The following is a 19,993-nucleotide window of genomic DNA, read 5'->3' as shown; positions in this document are numbered from 1 at the left end:
TGGGCCATGATGAATATGGAAAAGTGTTGTTTACTTTCACAGGAGGAGGTACAGTTTGCTCTATTCTATTTCAAGAGCTTAAAGCAATTGAACAAAGCTTATTTTTATGTTTAGGGATGAATTTTAGAAGAGTCATTGTAGCATCTGATTCTTTGAATGTTATTCGTATCATGACAGGAGTAAAGTGTACTCCTTGGAGTTGTTGTAATCTAGTAGCTGCTATTCGTAAGCATGTTACAAGTCTGTTGGAGATTAATTTCATCCATGTCTTTAAAGAGGTGAATAATGCGGCTGATCGATCACCTAGTGAAGTTGTCCTACTTTCTATAAATAACATGAAGACTTTTGGGAAGACCCCAGGAATATATGAAAAGGTGTGGATGAATTTGCACCCAAAGAGATGAATATCATACTGAAAGTTATCTAAGAAGGAATAGTATGAAATGGGACCCAAAATCCTAGTCTTTATGGAAGTCTTTGGCAATCAGTCTAAGTCAAGTACAACATGTTAATTCATGGGTTGCGGTATTGGCACCCCTTTGACAAATTCAAAAGTACTGGTACCTCTCCATTAATCACATAAAAAACACTCACGACAAGAAGCTGCCGTGAGATCGTACAATCCACGGTATCGGGTTGCCGCGAGATTTCAAATCCCACGGAAGGTGGTTGTCGTGGATCTTTTTTTATTTTAAATTTTTTTAATAGCCACCGTAAAAAAAGTTAGTTGCCGCGAAATGGTTGTGTTCACTAAAATGTAGTTTTGCTTGTGTTAATTATCAAAACTCTTCTTCATTAATTTGATCACAAGTTTTTCTTATAACATTTGAAAATATTTATCGCGAGATAACAAAATTATTGCTCGATTGTACATTTTTTTTTCATGGTTTTGATGTTGTTCGTGGAGTGTATAAAGAAGCTTTAAAGAAGAAAATGAGGTATTCATATGTCGTGTGTGTTAAATACGCAAAATTTGAAGTGAAAAAAAAAAAAAAAAAAAAACACACACAAAAAAAATGTTCCGCGGTAAGTGTCTGCTGTGGGATATGGGATCTCGCGGCAACTACTTGCCGTGGGATATGGGATTTCGCGACAACCCGATGCCGTATAACTATTGGGCATGTGGGGGTGTAAAAAGACATATAAAGAATAACCATTATTGTTTTATTTTTTACCAAAGGGATGCCAATCCCATAAAGTGAGGTGCCAACATAGAAACATAGAACTATTGTTTTATTGCTAAAGACTTTTTTGTGTTTGACCCCTAATTCATAGAAACATCATGGTTCAACATTGCTAAAGACTTTTTTGTGTTTGACCTTCGAAGTAGTACATAAAAAAACTTTAAGAGGTCTCATTTTGTATATGATCATGTGTTCTTATTCAAAATGGAGATGAGTCTTGCACATTATGTTCTTCTACCCTTCTTCTTCCTTCTCTCTCACCCTGTCCCTCATTCAGCTCAAGAATCTAAACAAAACTCAGGCTGTCAATTTTTTACGTGCGAAAACCTTAGTGAAGGTATTGGTTTTCCATTCTCCAAAACTACTAACCCCGAATGCGGGTTGTGGGTCATGAACTGCAGTGGACCTCAACCGAAAGTTAAGTTCCATGAGCAAGGAAATTGGTACCCTGTTAATTACATCAATTACGGGGGTCGTGTCATTTCTATCCTTGATCAGGATGTTCAAACTCAGTTGGAGTCTGGCCGCTGTGATTCACTTAGAGATTTCACTGTACAACCCTCTCCTTCCCTTTCTATCAATGTTACAAACACTTCTCCATTGTTCAAATGCAAGCGTGAAAATTCTCCTACTCCTCCATACAATTTCTTGGACAAGTTTCTTAATCATACTAGGTGCGGAGATTACGAACTCTACTTCGATCTTGACACTGAAAAAGTTCTACTACCCCTTCCTGAAAATTTTCATAATATTTGTTCAGTTGTTCATCTGCCTCCTACAAGAATTCCTGGTATTGATTCGGAATTGAATCTCACATTACTATGGAATGCCAACTTCAGAATAAGCTGGAATATTACTCCTGATTGTTCGGACTGCCATGTTAAAAGAGGTCGGTGTCTGAGCAACCCCAATGGAACTTTCTTATGTGGCAAGACAAAAGGTGGTAAATGAAGTATTTAAATGTGTTTACTTACATCTTTGATCTCAGTCCTGTGTTGAAATACCAATTGGTATGGTCTGGTTTTTAGTATGGAATGCCAATTTCACCATAACCTGGTATGTTTCCGATGATTGTTGGAACTGCCATCATGATAAAGGAGGTTGGTGTCTAATTCTTATGTGACAACTTGACAAAAGGTGGTATATAAAGTATTTAAATGTGACATCTTTGATCTCAGTCCTGTTGTGTTCTGTTAAGTCCTGTTACATTGAATTGGTATTGCCTGGTTTGAAAAAGCGGTTCCACTTGACCCCTTGCATAGATCATAGACAACACATTGAGATTGTAACTTTATTGAAAAAGCGGTTCCACTCGAGCCCCTTTCCTCTAAGTAGTAAGTCTGTTAGATATCAAAGTTCACTTTTTTCAGTTTCTAGTCAGTATTCATATTATCTTGAGTATCCTTAAAAGCCTTAGCGAGAGTATAAACAGAGATCATAATTATACTACTATTTTTTACTCATTAATCTTCGATAAAAACAAAAATTGTTTCCGATTTGAAGTTTAGGCTAGTAAAGACTTATTAGCTCATAATAGTATTGTAACTATTTGGTGATAAAATACTATGTGGTAATTAGGCCATGTCATTAAATCTTTACTAACCTGATATTTATTATCTTACTGTAAAGACACAATTGATCTACATATATGTTTGTCCAGCCGTGACTCGGTAAATCAAACATCATTATGACCTCGGTAAGCCGGCTAGTTTAACTGTTTTTAACTGTAAGTGTTGTTCCATCCCTTCTAGTCTCGAGACAAAGCAGAACAGAGAAATAACTTAGGAGAGGGGGTAGTATTATCGTTTTCTTCCTTTGTTAACACTATTCAGTAGTGTACCTAACAATAATTAAGTTTTCATTTCTGAACTGCTTTTTCATTCCCCTTGTTATGAAATTTTCTTTGTAATCAAGACCTACTTTTGTGCTACGTGTTTTGTTAGTTCCTTGTTTATACTAGGTTAACCCATATTATATATTGGATTTTTAGTTTTGCTATTGTAGTTGTTGCTCCTACTGTCTACTGCTGATGTTAGAAGTGTTTTGTTGGTAGTATTGGCCTCGTACTGAGTCTTAAAGGTATCAGGGATATGAGGCCTGCATTTCAGTTGTTTTAAGATCAAAGTTTATTTGATACACTTTATAATTTATACGACAAGACAAAAAAAAAAATCTCTTTAGTGCAAGGAATAGGGAGAGGAGATTTTTTTTTTTGCTAAATAGGTTTGAATTATATTGATATGAAAAAAAAAAAAAAAGGGATACATTGTATACAGAAATTAGAGTTCAGGACCCCAACTTCTTTGGTTCAAGTTTAGTCAAATCTGTAGTAGATCTGATCAGGTACCTCCCATTTATAGATCCATGGGGATCTTCACACAAGAAAACGCCATCAGCTGGTAGTTCCACAATCGTAGTTCCCGCTTTATTTGCTGAGAAATTCACTTCTCTCCAGCCTCCAGGTACTAGTGATTCGGAGTGTGGTCATCATGTCTCTCCATTTCTCTTTCAGTTGCCATGGAATCTTCCCAGAATTAAAGGCAGCAACAGCTGCCTTTAAGACATGATAACAGCTGCCTTAGAGTCTGACTCAATCCAGATAGAGCTTCTTCCCTTACTAATTGCAACTTCTAATCCTTCAAGAATAGCCGTGCATTCAGCTATGAAGTTGGTGGCAGTACCGATGTTTCGAGAGTAGACAAAACTGATAACACCATTTGAATCTCTTCCCACAACTCCAACACCCGCTTGACCTGGATTACCTTTTGCTGCTCCATCAGTGTTAAGTGTGATCACATTTTCTTCTGGTAAGCTCCATGTACAAGGCAAATGTGTGGTGCTGTTCTCACTTTCATTTCAATAGGGAGAGGAGATTGTTGCTTGAGCACCTCGTAGGGCGCGATGAAGCCTCAAAACCACCCAACCCCATTACTAAACTTAAACTCTAAAAACAATATTCTCATAGTTCATTATGACATGTCTATTTGAAACCACATGCTTCAATTGCCTCTTAATAACGTTTTACTTTTCTGAAGAATGTCACTTTCTTAAATCTTGTTGTTAGGTTATAGTCACTTCCCTCAAGAACGATCCGTAACTAACATGATTGTAGCTATGACTCTATGAGTATGTTACACTAGTCAATAGATCAAGATTGGAGAAGCTATGGAGGATACTTCGTTGAAGATGCAATAAAAAAAAGGAACCCAACTAATTATTTCCATGCATTTTCCAGTCTTTCCACAGGTCTTGATAATTAGTTCATGTCAACTCTCTATCTTAAAGAGAAGAAGTGAAGAACAAAAGCATGAGAAGAGAGGAAGGTTTCATGGTGGGAGGGCAGTGGGAGTTGCTTTAGTTCTTAAACTTTCTGTTCGAAGAAGATGAGTCTTGGATATTATGTTCTTCTACCCTTCTTCATTCTCTCTATCTCTCAGTCTCACTGTGTGGTTCATTCAGCAAGAATCTAAACAGAACCCAGGCTGTCATCTTTTTTTCGTACTTGTGGAAACCTTTGGGGAAGTTGGTTTTCCTTCTCCAATACTACTAACTTCAATGCGGGTTGTGTTGTGTGTCATGAACTGCAATGGACCTCAACCGGGTTCAGTTCCATGAGCAAGGAAAATGGTACTCTGTCAATTACATCAATTACTTGGGTCGGTGATACGGTCCTTTTCTATCCATACCAGAAACTTCAAACTCAGTTGGAGTTTGGCTGCTGTGATTCGGCTTAGCAATTTTACTGTACTGCCGCCTGTACAGTACGAGTCTCCCCTTTCCTTTCTCTCAATTCTACAGATGCTTCTCCAATTTCAAATGCAAGAGCGGGCATTCTCATATTTATCCATCTAAATTCTTCAATTATACGCTTTATAATTAAACTAGTAGCAGAGACTACGATCTCTATTTCTATAATAACACCGAAAAAAGTTCTACCACCCCTTCCCAAAACTCTCCATAGTCCATAGTGTTTGTTAGCTGTTCATCTGGGTGCCCTGTACCGACTCTAGTTTGCATATGGTAACCGCATATTACTATGGAATGCCAACTTCTATAAGCTGGAACATTTCCCCTGATTGTTGGGACTGTCATCATATGACAAAGGAGGTTGGCGTTAAGTTCAAGCAGCGGGGACAGAACGTTCTTATGTAGCAACTTGCCAAAAGATGGTATAGAAAAGTATTTGAATTATGTGGTAAATTAACTAACATCTTCCCAATGGTTATGAGTAACTGTCGTCAGTCTTATGCTATGCTGAAGTTTGTATAGTCTTGTTAATATGAAGCGGTTCCTCTTGAAAGGATCATAGACAAATAAATGGGATTGTATGTCTGGGAAATTAACTACCTCTGATCTCTGTTTGTGATTGTTTCAATATGTTTTTTTGCAAAGAAGTGTTGATTTCTTTAGAATTTCTGTTTGTTGCAGGAACCAGATTGAGAAGGGACATTGTACTAGGTACTTTTTTTTTGCTGGGTAAGTTTAAATGTACTAGATATTATATCCATCAACATATTGTCTTAAGATAGCAGAAAGTGATTGAATTTTTTTTTGTTTTCCAAATACTTTGACCTTTTTATTTATTTGAGAGTCTCCCTGGTTTTTTCTATTCAAAATATAAAGAATTCAGCTCAATTTCCTCATAGCAGTATTCATATGGCTACATCATTTCTTTGTTGGCAGTCCTGCCAGGAGCAGTGATTATAGTGGTGGCAATTTTGGTCGCCTCGAGAAAGAATTCAATACTCCCTTGGAAGAAGAAAAACGCAGCAACGAAACATATTGAAGCATTTTTCAAAAATCATGGTTCGCTGGCTCCAAAACAATACCGTTACAATGAAGTAAAGATAATGACTCATTCTTTCAAAAATAAATTAGGCCAAGGAGGTTATGGCAGTGTGTTCAAAGGAATGCTAAAAGATGGAAGATTGGTCGCAGTGAAGGTTTTATGTGAAAATAAAGGCAATGGAGAAGAATTCATTAACGAGGTTGCAAGCATTAGCAGGACTTCCCATGTCAATATTGTGAATCTACTTGGATACTGCTTTGAAGGTTCGAAAAGAGCTCTTGTTTACGAATACATGTCCAACGGATCCCTGGAGAAGTACATTTATGTAGAGAAACCACCAGAATCCTACTCACACCTTAGATGGGAAACACTACACCAAATTGCAGTTGGCATTGCTCGGGGGCTAGAGTATTTGCATCGTGGTTGTAACACACGCATTTTGCACTTTGATATTAAACCACACAACATACTTCTAGACGAAGAATTCTGTCCAAAAATCTCTGATTTTGGATTGGCTAAGTTATGTACAAGAAAAGAGAGCATTATCTCAATGTTGGGCGGAAGAGGTACAGCTGGGTATATTGCTCCTGAAGTGTTCAGTAGAAACTTTGGTGGCATCTCACACAAGTCTGATGTCTACAGCTATGGAATGATGATTCTAGAAATGGTTGGAGCAAGAAAGAATATTGATGTAGCAGTCGATCATACTAGTGAAATATACTTTCCGAGTTGGATATACAAGCGCATTGAGCTGGATGAGGATCTAGGATTACATGGAGTTCTTTTTCAAGCAGAAAGACAGATAACAAGAAAAATGATTCTAGTAGGCTTGTGGTGCATACAGACAAACCCATCAGACCGACCTTCAATGAGTAGAGTGCTGGAAATGTTAGAAGGAAGTGTTGAAGTTTTGTCAATTCCACCAAAGCCATTCTTGTCTTCGCCTCCAAGAGGTCAGGAAGACACTTCAATCAACTGAACATCCATTCCTCAGTTGAAAAATACCAGAAAGGTGGGTGCTACAATGTCCAGTAACCAGGAATGTCATTGTATATTACACTAAGGACCTATGGTTATCTTTATTTTTTTAAAAAAAGTAATGACTACGGATCCAAATCGGTATGAAGAGGCGAATGTTAATCTTATTTCAATTCTGATACATTTGAGTTACAATGATAGCTGAATAACAAAATCAGGTGGCATACTGGTATCATCATCATTGAATTAGACAGTAAAGGAAAGGGATCTACTCAGTGTCAGTAATCTTTCATTTTTCCAAACTAAGTTCATAAATATTTGAAAAATAAATCATTGCACTTTTTCTGTTAATCGGCCTTACAAGGATATCTCAAATCTTATTCTCTGTGTAAAAACATACGGATTAAATAGGAAGCGCGTTAGAAATGGCAGCTTTGTTGAAATGATGTATAACCTGGTATTGTGGCTTCTTCAGCGTGTGCACGCCTCTTTTGATAAACCTTTGCCATCCAACATTTTCTCTCAGAGATCTTTCCAGAGCTTCTGTTCTCTGTAATAAGGATATTGCAAGAATAATTATTACTGGTCCAAACACTCGATCCAAATTCTTCTGGTGAAACCGAAAAAACCAAACCAACACTCAGGAAGACATAAAGTGATTATACGTGCAAAGAGAGAGTCAACTTTCAAATTCTTTTTCTCCACTTAAAAAAACCAGTGAAAAACCAAACCAAACCAGTTATGTCCAGTTATCTTTCAAACTCTTCTTCTCCACTTAAAACTTCAATATCTCCCATTATGATCCTAGTGTTGTCATTCTCACCTTATTCTACGGGTGTCCTCCTATGTCATCCGTCCCAAACATATTAGTTTGCACAGTAGATGCAATGGCTGCTACTGGTTTTCACGCTGCATTTTCGTCTGACCAGAATCAGATTCAAACGTTTGCACCGTGTCTAAGTAGTATTGACGTAAACGTTCTACAGGAAGCTCATCTCAACTTCAATCCGATGACAGTTGATAATATATCAATTGTGGAGGAGGTTCTACGGAATGGATTCGAAGTTGAGTATGAAGTAAATGTTACATATTGTTTGGAATGTGAGAAATCTGGTAGACAATGCGGATTTAATCGGACTGTCCTCCAAAACACCTGCTTTTGCCCTTATGGGGTTGAACAAACACAATGCACTGTCAAAGTTACCCACGCTTTCTTTTACCAATCTGGTATTCTTGTTTAATTTCAGCTATCTTGTTCCCAGCTAGGAAGAAATTTTTTCTTTCATTTTGTTTGCGTGTGGTTACTAGTTACTACTTCATCAAATAACCCGCGATTTCCTCAAATAATAATTCAGTTAAAGAATTTAGATACGACCTTCCTGACAAATTTCCGCTGTGAATTATGTCAACCAAACAATCTAGGCAAAGTCATCTGCAAGTCATGAAAATTGGAAAACACCACTGATTCGATCATGCAATAGTTTTTAGGGATTTTAAATTACTTATATAAACCCCCAGATTTTGCAAGATGTACTTGACTGTGTGATCAACAAAAATGGCCTTATACTTGGCTAAGAACAACTTTCATGAGGAGTAGATATGATAATTTATCTGTTCTAACATACAAGAGTATACACGACACATTAGATATCCCGCCAAATGAAGTGGTCATACTCACAGTACCAACTTTGTCTCTATCAAAGAAATTCCAACTTTTCATTTAGATCAGATTTTGGCATCTCAAGAAGACTTCTAAGATCTAACTGTCCTGAGATTGGTAAGCTTTTAAAGCTAAGGGGTATATTTATTATTTAAGTTAGAGAAGAGAAAGTCCAATGGAGAGTTATTAAATTGGGCTGTTAATAGGTGCCACACAGGCCTTTTAGTTTGTCAGGCCAAATTTGGCACACTAAAATAAAAAAACCAATCCAATCGCGTTTTCTGTTTTGAAGTGATAAATGATACGGACGGTATAGTTCTGCCGTCCGTCCATTATTTTGTAATTTAAGTTGAATTTTTTTTAGACAGATGGCATAATTTCTTCCGTCCATCGAAATTTAACACTCGGACGACAGAAACTATGTCGTCCGTCTCCCGAACTTATTATGGCAGCTGCTAGTGAATGTTTTAACTTTGGTTGGGTTTTTAACTCCTTCCAAATTTAAGACCCTTTTAGCAGTCCCATTAGAATGACATTTTTGTGGTTGGGGTGCTATATTTGCATTTAACCGCCCATATAGCCCCTCATTAGACTTGCTCTTACCAACCCAATCAACTTGAAGTCCTTTGGTGTGCTATGCACCTCCACTTCATTTTTTTCACTTCTGAAATTGCGCTTGACATGTTTAAGTCATCCTCTACCTAAATATATGCTAGTACATGGGGTTCTTCTTAAAGCAGAAAGACAGATAACAAGAATAATGATTATAGTAGGCTTGTGGTGCATACAGACCAACCCATCAGACCGACCTTCAACGAGTAGAGTACTGGAAATGTTAGAAAGAAGTGTTGAAGTTATGTCAATTCCACCAAAGCCGTTCTTGTCTTCGCCTCCAAGAGGTCAGGAGGACACTTCAAACAACTGAATGTCCATTCCTCAGTTATAATCTAATGACATCTTTCTGTTTAAAAATTACTAGAAAGGTGGGTGTTACAATGTCCGGTAACCAGGAATTCGAGCTCTCTTGCAAGGACAGAGAACCTGTTTTCAAGATGGCAGGTGATGAGTATATACTCCGATCGACCGATCCATTCACGTTTGTCTCTGGCAGCATTGACCTCTCCCTTTTCTTTAAGTGTACAAAAGCCTTATTTACAAGTAGAGACGAGCGCTATCCACTGATAATGATGGCAAGTTTTTATGTTTTGGCCTTATTGGTAGTAATAACCCAATGTTAATGTACCTGAATAAATCAGGGGGCAAATAGGCACTTTACATCCTCCAACTTGTCGCATTTTACCACTTACCCCCGAATTTCACTTTAGGCAATTTTAATTCTAAACTTGTAAAACGTATTCAGCTCCATTTTACAAGTTTATTTCCGGCACATGAAGAGTGACGTGGAATTATATATTTTTACGTGGAATTTCTAATTTTGCAATGTGTCAAGTTCTAATTTTGTCACGTAAGAAAACATAATTCCACGTCACTCTTTAGGTGTCGGAAATGAACTGGAAAAATAGAGTAGTCTGGAATACATTTTACAAGTTTAGAATTAAAATTGTTTAAAGTGAAGTTTGGGAGGTAAGTGGTAAAACGTGACAAGTTCAAGAATCTAAAGTGTTTTTTTGCCTAAATCAAGGCATTGTGAAACTTTGTGTTGTTTTATGATATAACAAAGACGGGGAAGAGGCCCAAGAGGGTGAACCCCGACCGCTCCTGGGGTGCAGATTGATGGCATATTTGCCTGGCCTGTCGCTTGCTTCGTGGTAAGTGCCCGAGTGCCAATGCATGCAAGGCCTGAAATATCAATACTGCCCGATATTCTCGACCTATATCAGCGATATATTCAGGTCAATGAAATAAATCAATAATAGGAAAAAAGGTGGGCAAATTCGTTACATGTACTATTTTCGTCGATATTAGTCTGTACTCTTTTTTTGTCGAGAACTGTCACTAACTTGCTTGTAGCATCGCTAGTCAATGGAGACTGGGGGAAACTTCATCCAAGACAAAGTAATACGACAAAGTAATACAAATGGAGTCCAAATGCACAGTAGTCAATTCCATATATGTTTAGTAAAATCTACAACTAAATGGGGTACAAGCCTATGTCTTTCTACGTCTTTGATAATTAGTCCATTTTAACTTGCTATCTAAATGGGAAAGGAAAATGAAAAAATGGGGCTAGGTAATACTATGGGTACAAACGGATAGGTTCGGATTCGGATTTGGATATGCCAATATCCGAGATTCGATCCGATGGATATTAAAAAATTTATCCGAATCCGAATCCAATTTCAGATATCAGATAATATCCTATCCGAAAATTAAAATTAATTAAAATTTTATTTGCTTTAAATAATTCATTTTACCACTATAAAAACTAATATAAAAATATATATTTGTCATTTATTATTATTATTTTGTTATTATAATTTTATATTATTAGTTTATGATTTTATATAATATTTTATACAATAAAAAATAAATACATTAATTATATATAATAACTATTAATTTTTAAAATCGGATCGGATATAATCGGATGCGGATATGACAATATCCGAATCCGTATCTCAAACCAGTTCGGACATAAAAAATAATCCAAATCCAAATCCAAAATTTTCATATAATATCTAATTTTTCGAAGCAGAATCGAATATTTGGAAATCAACTTGCACCCCTAGTTAATACTTATTCAGAATCATCATAAAAGTTTCATGTTGCGAGGGGGCGCGGGGCACAGGGAGTGTGAGTTGATCTAGTTCTTAAACATTTTATTCAAATGGTGATTACGAACTTTGCCAGTGGCCTACTCTTTTTAATGTGATATAGTCTTGGTTTGAAGAGCACAGATTGCCTAGAAAAGGATCATAATAGCTGTATGAAAGGTGATCTTCATTTGTCACAAGTGGGAGACCGCTTAGTTTGCGTACTATAGCTTTGATTAGAAGTACATATTTATTTTAATTAAAATAAGCACGTAAGTAAAACATCACCTAGAAAATGAATTCAAACCTAATTTTTTGTGGATATCATCTACTCACCATAAATATCATCCCTACAAAATTTCAACTCATTTGGAAATCTCTTACTTAGGCAAAAAATGATTGTAAAAATACTACTTTCTGAATTGTTAGATTTCTTTTTAAAGATGACAATATTTTTTAGTTAGGTTAGAGCTTTTCAAATGAGCTCAAATTTTGTAGAGATGATCTTTATGGCATGTAGGTAATATCCACAAAAAATTATAGTTGAATTCATTTTTAAGGTGATGTTTTACTTACGTACTTATAATTTTAAAATAAGTATGTACTTCTAAGAGAGAGAGAGAGAGCAGGTTCCGTTTACAACACTTTTTATACAATACCCCCCTCCGAACCCTTCAAGATGTTTTAAGGACTAATTTTTTGTGGATAAGATGTTCTCACCATGGATATGACCTACATAAAAAATCGGGTCCTTTGAACATTTCTAAGTTTGCCAAAAAATGGTTACAAAATCGATATTTCTGGACCGTTGATAAAAATTCATAGGTTGAGAGCAATTTTTCTCATCGTTAGGAGTTTTCAAATGAGCTGAATTTTTGTGGAGATGATCTCCATGGTGTGAAGATCATATCTACAAGGAATCAATGCTTAATTCATATTTTCAAAGGGTATTGTATAAAACGTTGTATTAAGAAAATGGGGGCTCTACAGTAAAATTCATCACGTCATTAATTTTTCTTTCCTATTTTGCCTCTTGCCAAATGCCAATATTACAGTTCATGCCATTTTTGTTTTATTTTATTTTGTCTTTTTTGAAGGGGTCAAATTGTACTTTCACATTCATAAATTATTAAAGAAAAATAAACTACATTCAGTGGGGTCCACCACATGGGGAGAAATTAGAAATTGCTAGGATTGATTACGTGGCGAAGACACCTACAAAGAGGCTAGTATATATATAGCTGAGTTTTTAAAATTAGGATCAATACTGTCAGTCGTTTGCCATGTGATACAATTACCTTCGTGTTTCGCAAAGAAGTATAGGTCTCCTAAAACTTATTTCCACTTCTCATATCTTAGCTAATTAATCAATAACTCCCACATATAGATCTTATGTTACAGATATGGAGAGGCTAGGCTTGAAGGGACGATTCTAATACTCAATATATCCATCAACAAATTCTTTATTCGAATCGTAAGCAAGTGACTAGTCCAAAGCGTGTGCATGGTGCTCGTTAAAAGTTAAATTCGAATAGTATAATTCCATTAGTATTACTATTGATAATATAATTATATATAGGGTGTCTAAACCCTTCACAATCAAATATATAAATCCCGGGCCACCAGTTCACTTATTACCAATTGGTTTGAACTTTAGATTGGATGTCCTAATTACAGACACAGACTCAAATGATCAAGCCTCCTGCTGAATGAAGTGATCAATTCATGTACACTACCAAATTTGTCTTCAATCAAATAAGTTTCCAGTTTGCATTCATGAAGACTTAATTTTATGGCTATAATAGTACACAACTAAATATAAGGAGTGTCCATTAATTTGACAAGTGACTTATAAGTCATGGCACTTGAGCTATTTTTTCCATGCAGATTTAATTTTTTTTATCTTTCTCCCCTTGAATCTCAAAAACATATGTTCATGTTCAAAAAATTCTTCTTCTTTTCCATACTTAGAAACACCATGTCACCATTACCTTCTTGTTAGTAGCAGAGACAATTCTATGATTTCTATCCACAAACAAGCAGTTTGAAGCTTGCCTCACGCCTTCTAAGTGCAAAGAAAGTCCCGGATGAACATAACCAACACAAAAGCACCACTATGGTAAAGAAAAGGTTCAAGGTAATGAGGGAAGTAGTTCTACAATTTCTTAGCCAATTCAATCATTTAAATTGCTATCGACCCGCCTTGGTTGAAAGTTGAATATAATATTGTCCACTATATGAGGTATACTTTCATACCCAAGATTTTCTTCCTACTTATTTAGCAAGGGACCCCGGTGCTCCGTGCTCAACCTTTGCAATATTATTGGTGCTCATGTTTAAGCATTTCTAGAACAAAAACAAAATGTTTTTAATTAACGCGACTACAAGTCAAATTTTAAGTATTGCATTACAATTTGAAAGTAACTATGAAAGTCCAAACATACACCATGACACCCGCCTCTACTTTAGGAGAATTTTCTACTAAGTCAAGATATCAAAGTTTCAAAAAGATCAAGATCTCTAGTTAATTGGTATGGTTTAGTATGGGGAAGATTGGTGATTCTCAAGTATTCTTTCAATGCTTGGCAATTATTTTCAGAAAGTTTGCCCACTCAAGACAAATTGGTCCATAAGACGGTCCTTACTTCTTCATGTTGCTTATGTAACAATAACTGTGAAAATTCCAAACATCTTTATTTCAACTCAAGCTCCTATTCTAAATATGTCCGGTCTCACCGGTTAAGAAGGCTTTAGGTCTTATCAAACTCAATTTTCCACTCAAATAGAGAATGGTGTAACATCCTAAACTTAGCTTATGGGGAAATCTCCCACCGCATGCATGTTGAAGTTTTTAAGGTGTTTATTTTGTGCAGCTATTATTATTATATATGGAGGGAAACGAACAATATATAGACAGCTTTAATGGGGTGTCTATGACAACTTTTGATCTTAGTAATCTTTTTTATTAATGAAATTACTCATTACTTGGAGGTCAAAGTTGATGATATTGTTGATTCTATATCCTTGAGAGTTCTAGTGCATAGACTTGGGATTTGTTTCAAGTATAAGAGAAGGCCCAGGTTCTTAAATGTAAGTGGATTCCCCAATGCATGATACAAAGAAGCTAAACCGTGATGGTTCTATGAGTAAGGATGGAGTGGGATATGGAGGTACGGGGCCGATGAACATGGAAAAGTGTTGTTTGCTTTCACAGAGGAGGTACAATTTGCTCTATTCTATTTCAAGAGCTTAAAGCCATTGAACAAAGCTTAGTCTTATGTTTAGGGTGAATTTAGAAGAGTCATTGTAGCATCCGATTCTTTGAATGCTATTTGTATCATGACAAAGAGTAAAATTGTACGCATCTCCTTGGAGTTGTTGTAATATAGTTGTTGCTATTCATAAGCATGTTACAAGTCTGTTGGAGATTAATTTCATCCATATCTTTAGAGAGGTGAATAGTGCGGCTGATCGATCGCCTAGTGAAGTTGTCTACTTTCTGTAAATAACATGAAGACTTTAGGGAAGACCCAGGAAGATATGAAAAGGTGTGGATGAATTTGCACCCAAAGAGATGAATATCATACTGAAAGTTATCCAAGAAGGAATAGTATGAAATGGGACCCAAAATCCTAGTCTTTATGGAAGTCTTTGGCAATCAGGCTAAGTCAAGTACAACATGTTAATTCATGGGTTACGGTATTGGCATCCCTTTGACAAATTCAAAAGTATTGGCACCCCTCCATTAATCACATAAAAAACACTCACGGCAAGAAGCTGCCGCAAAGATCGTATTACAACATCGGTTGTCTAAGGAGATCCCATATCCCACCTTTGGAAGGTAGTTGTCGTGGATTTTTTTATTTAAATTTTTTAATAGCCACCGTGAAAAATATTAGTTGTCACGACGATGATTGTGTTCACTAAAATGTAGTTTTGTTTGTGGTTAATTATCAAAACTCTTCTTCATTAATTTGATCACAAGTTTTTCTTATAACATATGAAAATATTTGTTGCGAGATAACAAAATTATAGCTCGATTGTACATTTTTTTTTGTCATGGTTTTGGTGTTGTTCGTGCAGTGTATAAAGAAGTTTTAAAGAAGAAAATGAGGTATCCATATGTCGTGTGTGTTCAATACACAAAATTTGAAGTGAAAAAAAAAACCAAAAAACATAAAAAAATTCCACTCGCAGAATCGCCCTGCCGTGGGATATGGGATATCGCAGCAACCCAATGTCGTAGATTGTGCGATCTCGCAGCAACTGCCTGCCATGGGATATGGGATTTCGCGGCAATTCGATGCCGTAGAACTATTGGGCATGTGGAGGGTGTAAAAAGACATATAAGGAATAACCATTATTGTTTTTTTTTTTGCTAAATGGGTGCCAATCCCATAAAGTGAGGTGCCAATACCACGCCCCTAATTCATAATTCATAGAAACATCATGGTTCAACATTGCTAAAGACTTTTTTGTGTTTGAACTTTGAAGTAGTACATAAAAAAAATTTAAGAGGTCTGAATGTGTTCTTATTCAAAATGGAGATGAGTCTTGCACATTATGTTCTTCTACCCTTCTTCTTCCTTCTCTCAGCCTGTCCCTCGTTCAGCTCAAGAATCTAAACAGAACTCAGGCTGTAATTTTTTTCCATGCGAAAACCTTATTAGTGAAGGTATTGGTTTTCCATTCTCCAATACTACTAACCCCGAATGCGGGTTGTGGGTCATGAACTGCAGTGAACCTCAACCGAAAGTTAAGTTCCATGAGCAAGGAAAATGGTACCCTGTTAATTACATCGATTACGGGGGTCGTGCTATTTCTATCCTTGATCAGGATGTTCAAACTCAGTTGGAGTCTGGCCGCTGTGATTCACTTGATTTCACTGTACAAGCCTCTCCTTCCCTTTCTATCAATGTTACAAACACTTCTCCATTGTTCAAATGCAAGCGTGAAAATTCTCCTGTTCCTCCAAACAGTTTCTTGGACATGTTTCCTAATCATATTATTTGCGGAGATTACGAACTCTACTTCGATCTTGACACTGAAAAAGTTCTACCACCCCTTCCTGAAACTCTCCATAATATTTGTTCAGTTGTTCATCCTCGTACAAAAATTCCTGGTATTGATTTGGCTGGTATTGATTTGGGTTTGCTCAAATTTAATCTCACATTACTATGGAATGCCAACTTCAGAATAAGCTGGAATATTACCCCTGATTGTTCGAAATGCCATGATAAAAGAGGTCGGTGTCTGAGCAACCCCAATGGAACTTTCTTATGTGACAAGACAAAAGGTGGTATATGAAGTATTTAAATGTGTTTACTTACATCTTTGATCTCAGTCCTGTGTTGTTATGTGCTGTTACATTGAATTGGTATGGTCTGGTTTTTACTATGGAATGCCAATTTCACCATAACCTCTGGCTGTTTCCGATGATTGTTGGAACTGCCATCATGATAAAGGAGGTCGGTGTCTAAGCAGCCCCGATGGAAAATTCTTATGTGACAACTTGACAAAAGGTGGTATATAAAGTATTTAAATGTGAGATCTTTGATCTCAGTCCTGTTGTGTTCTGTTAAGTCCTGTTACATTGAATTGGTATTGCCTGGTTTGAAAAAGCGGTTCCACTTGACCCCTTGCATAGATCATAGACAACAAATTGAGATTGTAACTTTATTGAAACTTCTTATCTTTGCTAGTGATTGTTTTTCATATTTCGAAAGAAGAGTAGTTTTCTTTACAACTTCCAGTTCTAAGTTTTGTCTCTCCCTAACTCCAACTTTTATGTTGCAGGATCGAAAAAGACAACAAAAGTTTTAATAGGTATTATATTCATCACATCACATTTTTATTTCCCAATATTACCTCATTATGAACAGCCTAATCTCCATTTATATAGATTAAAGCAATAAATTTAGAAGGTTAAGCTAAACTTTGAGCAATCCTTATTTTTCAGGTGTAGGTACTGGAATTGGGGGCGTCCTTTTAACATGTATTATCTTCATTCTCTACAAACGCCATAAAAGAAACAAGCTTGCCAGTTCTTCCGCTCTTATCTCACGAGACATCTCTCGTGATCTTTCCTCTAAGCCAGATCTTGAAAAAGGAAGCACATACTTTCAAACACCCATATTTACCTACAAAGAGCTCGACGAAGCCACCAATCATTTTGACTCCAGTAAAGAACTTGGTGATGGTGGTTTTGGTACAGTATATCATGGTAAGACTATTTTTTACCTTGCTCTCTTCAGAAGTAACACACTCCATATCTTTCAGCTGATTTACTGATCAATTTGCCTCAATTTTTGATGAATTTTGATTATTCTTAATCAGGAAAGCTTCGTGATGGGCGTGTGGTTGCAGTTAAGCGTCTATTTGAGCACAACTATAAGCGAGTTGACCAATTTTTAAATGAAATCCAAATCCTCTCACGGTTGCGCCACCAAAACCTTGTCTCCCTCTATGGCTGCACCAACCGCCATAGTCGTGAGCTCCTGCTTGTCTATGAATATGTTCCAAATGGCACTGTCGCTGATCATTTACATGGTGACCGTGCTAAAGATGGCTTGCTCACATGGCCTGTTCGGATGACCATTGCCATAGAGAGTGCTGATGCACTGGCATACCTTCATGCTTCTGATATCATCCACCGAGATGTCAAAACCAACAATATTCTACTTGACACTGCTTTCCATGTGAAAGTCGCAGATTTTGGGCTGTCTCGACTCTTTCCCACAGACGTTACCCATGTCTCGACTGCTCCACAGGGAACCCCTGGCTATGTTGATCCAGAGTATTATCAATGCTACCAACTTAACGATAGGAGTGATGTATACAGCTTTGGAGTCGTCCTGATTGAACTCATATCATCTAAACCAGCCGTAGATATTGGTAGACATAGACACGAGATTAACTTGGCTAATATGGCAATAAATAGGATTCACAACCGAGCTTTACATGAGCTGGTAGACCCGTCTCTTGGTTTCAATTCGGATTTTGCTGTAAGGAATATGATCACACTGGTAGCAGAGCTGGCATTTAGGTGTTTGCAGCAAGAGAAGGAAATGAGGCCATGTATGGTGGAAGTCTTGGAGATTCTAAGAGGGATTGGAAGTGAAGAGTACAAAAAGAAAACGACAGAGGAAATGGATATCTCAGCCGATGCCCGGCTTTTGAAAAACAGTCTGCCGCTTTCACCAGATTCTGTAACAGATAAATGGGTCAGTAAATCTACTACACCTAATACAAGTGGTTGAGGTCCTTGTAACCTAAATTTTCCTAGTAATCATTATTATTATGTTGTAACACTTACTATCAGATTCTGAGTGTGTAACTCCTTGTTGTAGTTCAAAGGAGTTGCTAGAACCATCAACAATAGTTGCTTCTTAGGTTCAAGGGAATGTAAATAGTAAAAGGAGCTCTCAGCTGTTAGTGCAGTAATGTGCATATTACTTGAATTGGTTTTGTTTTGCTTTTATGAGTTTAGATCCAATTATCGTGTCGTTAGTTCTTTACATGCAACAGCAAATGTGTATACTTATCTCCGGAAATTTGCCAAATGCCATAGTTTAGAGCATCACTAACGCCCCTTTCCTTAAATCGAAGCATACCTAGGAGTTAGGTCACCGCAATAGTGCAATTTCTTTGCTATCGCTATTGGATGCTCTCAACAGAATCATCTAACTATATCTTTATGAATGCTTAGCTTAGAAAGATAATTAGCTGGTTGGTTTCCTTCGTGACATGTATGGATCACTTCTAGTCTTTCAGGTGCAAACACTGCCATGGAATCAGTTGAAATTTCAAAGTGGAACTATAATCACATAATTTGGCTTCCTCTTTCCTCTATCCGTCTCCGTCTGAAAACAGAATTCACAAGCAAGCTAGGCTCGAAAATATATATCGAAAAACAAAATGCTAGAAGCAGATTTCGAAATTTCGAACACCAAACTAGAAATAGGACTTGCACAGTTGCACAAAACAGTTGCACGATGTTCATATGCTGTTTTCATCTTGGACTAGAACTAAATAGTTATGTTCTCTATAAATATCGCCATGCAGTAGCCCAACCTTCTTCATAGTTTCATAGATAGTTTCTTGTTTCTTAGTTTAGGAAGATGTCTTCGAAGAGGGATTATAGTACTGCAATATTGGAGAGTAAAAAGGCAGTGAATAGACTTGTTGCTGATGAAGCTGTGACGACCGATGATAGTTCTACGGTTTCAATGAATCCTACTACAATGGACAAGCTCCAACTTTTCTGTGGTGATAGTGTGATACTGTCCGCATCAAGGGGAAGAAAAGGAGAGAGACTGTTTGCATCATCAAAACAAAGAGAATATTGTTCAAACACTTCATCCATCATCAAAACAATTTACAAGAAGAACAAGATCAATTGACACAAGGAAGATTCTCCACATTCAAGGGGTCAGTTGGCAGCCCTTTTCACTAACAGAGCTGCTAGCCAGATCACCACTTGCATTCAGCACTTTTGTGGCAACGCTATCATGGGGTGGCCGGGAGCAAAGACTCCAGTCGGTTGGTAGATCGGATCATCTACTAGCATTTGCAAATGCTTCTTTCTTTACATTCTTGAAAAGTACATCAAGGTGCAACTTACTTTCAATGAGTCTTTTGTGTTTTGTATTTACGCTCTAGCTCCATA

General features: G+C 36.9%; 2 protein-coding genes across 7 annotated transcripts in view; both read left to right on the top strand.

The window, feature by feature from the left end:
• Positions 1–7,132, top strand: part of LOC147479393 (LEAF RUST 10 DISEASE-RESISTANCE LOCUS RECEPTOR-LIKE PROTEIN KINASE-like 2.4) — a 30,741-nt gene extending 23,609 nt beyond the window's left edge. Inside the window, exons 2-3 of one of the 2 annotated variants that reach the window (XM_086576788.1) lie at positions 5,613–5,642; positions 5,868–7,132. In XM_086576788.1, the coding sequence (XP_086432914.1) occupies positions 5,613–5,642; positions 5,868–6,952 (1,115 nt within the window). In that variant the 3' untranslated portion in view covers positions 6,953–7,132. Of the gene's footprint in view, positions 1–5,612; positions 5,661–5,867 lie in introns of both variants that reach the window. The other variant, XM_086576786.1, reaches the window with a different exon arrangement.
• Positions 1,374–18,820, top strand: LOC147479392 (LEAF RUST 10 DISEASE-RESISTANCE LOCUS RECEPTOR-LIKE PROTEIN KINASE-like 1.1). Of its 5 annotated transcripts, none has more exons than XM_086576779.1 (5): positions 1,374–2,112; positions 2,307–2,321; positions 17,122–17,151; positions 17,285–17,548; positions 17,662–18,820. In XM_086576779.1, the coding sequence occupies exons 1-5, from the start codon at positions 1,389–1,391 to the stop codon at positions 18,582–18,584; spliced, it is 1,956 nt and encodes a 651-aa protein (XP_086432905.1). In that variant the 5' UTR covers positions 1,374–1,388; the 3' UTR covers positions 18,585–18,820. The 5 variants fall into 5 exon arrangements, with proteins under 5 accessions (XP_086432905.1, XP_086432907.1, XP_086432906.1 ...); XM_086576780.1 differs by lacking the exons at positions 1,374–2,112; positions 2,307–2,321 and adding exons at positions 15,853–16,613; positions 16,837–16,847; XM_086576781.1 differs by lacking the exon at positions 2,307–2,321 and having other exon boundaries at positions 1,374–2,124.
• Positions 18,821–19,993: the final 1,173 nt, after the last annotated feature.

Source organism: Coptis chinensis, chromosome 8, assembly GCF_015680905.1.
Source record: "Coptis chinensis isolate HL-2020 chromosome 8, ASM1568090v1, whole genome shotgun sequence".
In the NCBI taxonomy this organism is placed as follows: domain Eukaryota; kingdom Viridiplantae; phylum Streptophyta; class Magnoliopsida; order Ranunculales; family Ranunculaceae; genus Coptis; species Coptis chinensis.
The sequence above is the reverse complement of the archived record's forward strand: the minus strand, read 5'-3'. Positions and strand labels throughout refer to the sequence as shown.

Bases quoted from the DNA above. Each gene is read 5' to 3' on its own strand.
- LOC147479392 (XM_086576779.1), top strand. From the start codon at position 1,389: ATGGAGATGAGTCTTGCACATTATGTTCTTCTACCCTTCTTCTTCCTT. The intron at 17,152-17,284 runs GTATTATATTCA...CTTATTTTTCAG, and splicing joins GACAACAAAAGTTTTAATAG to GTGTAGGTACTGGAATTGGG. The intron at 17,549-17,661 runs GTAAGACTATTT...ATTCTTAATCAG, and splicing joins TTTTGGTACAGTATATCATG to GAAAGCTTCGTGATGGGCGT.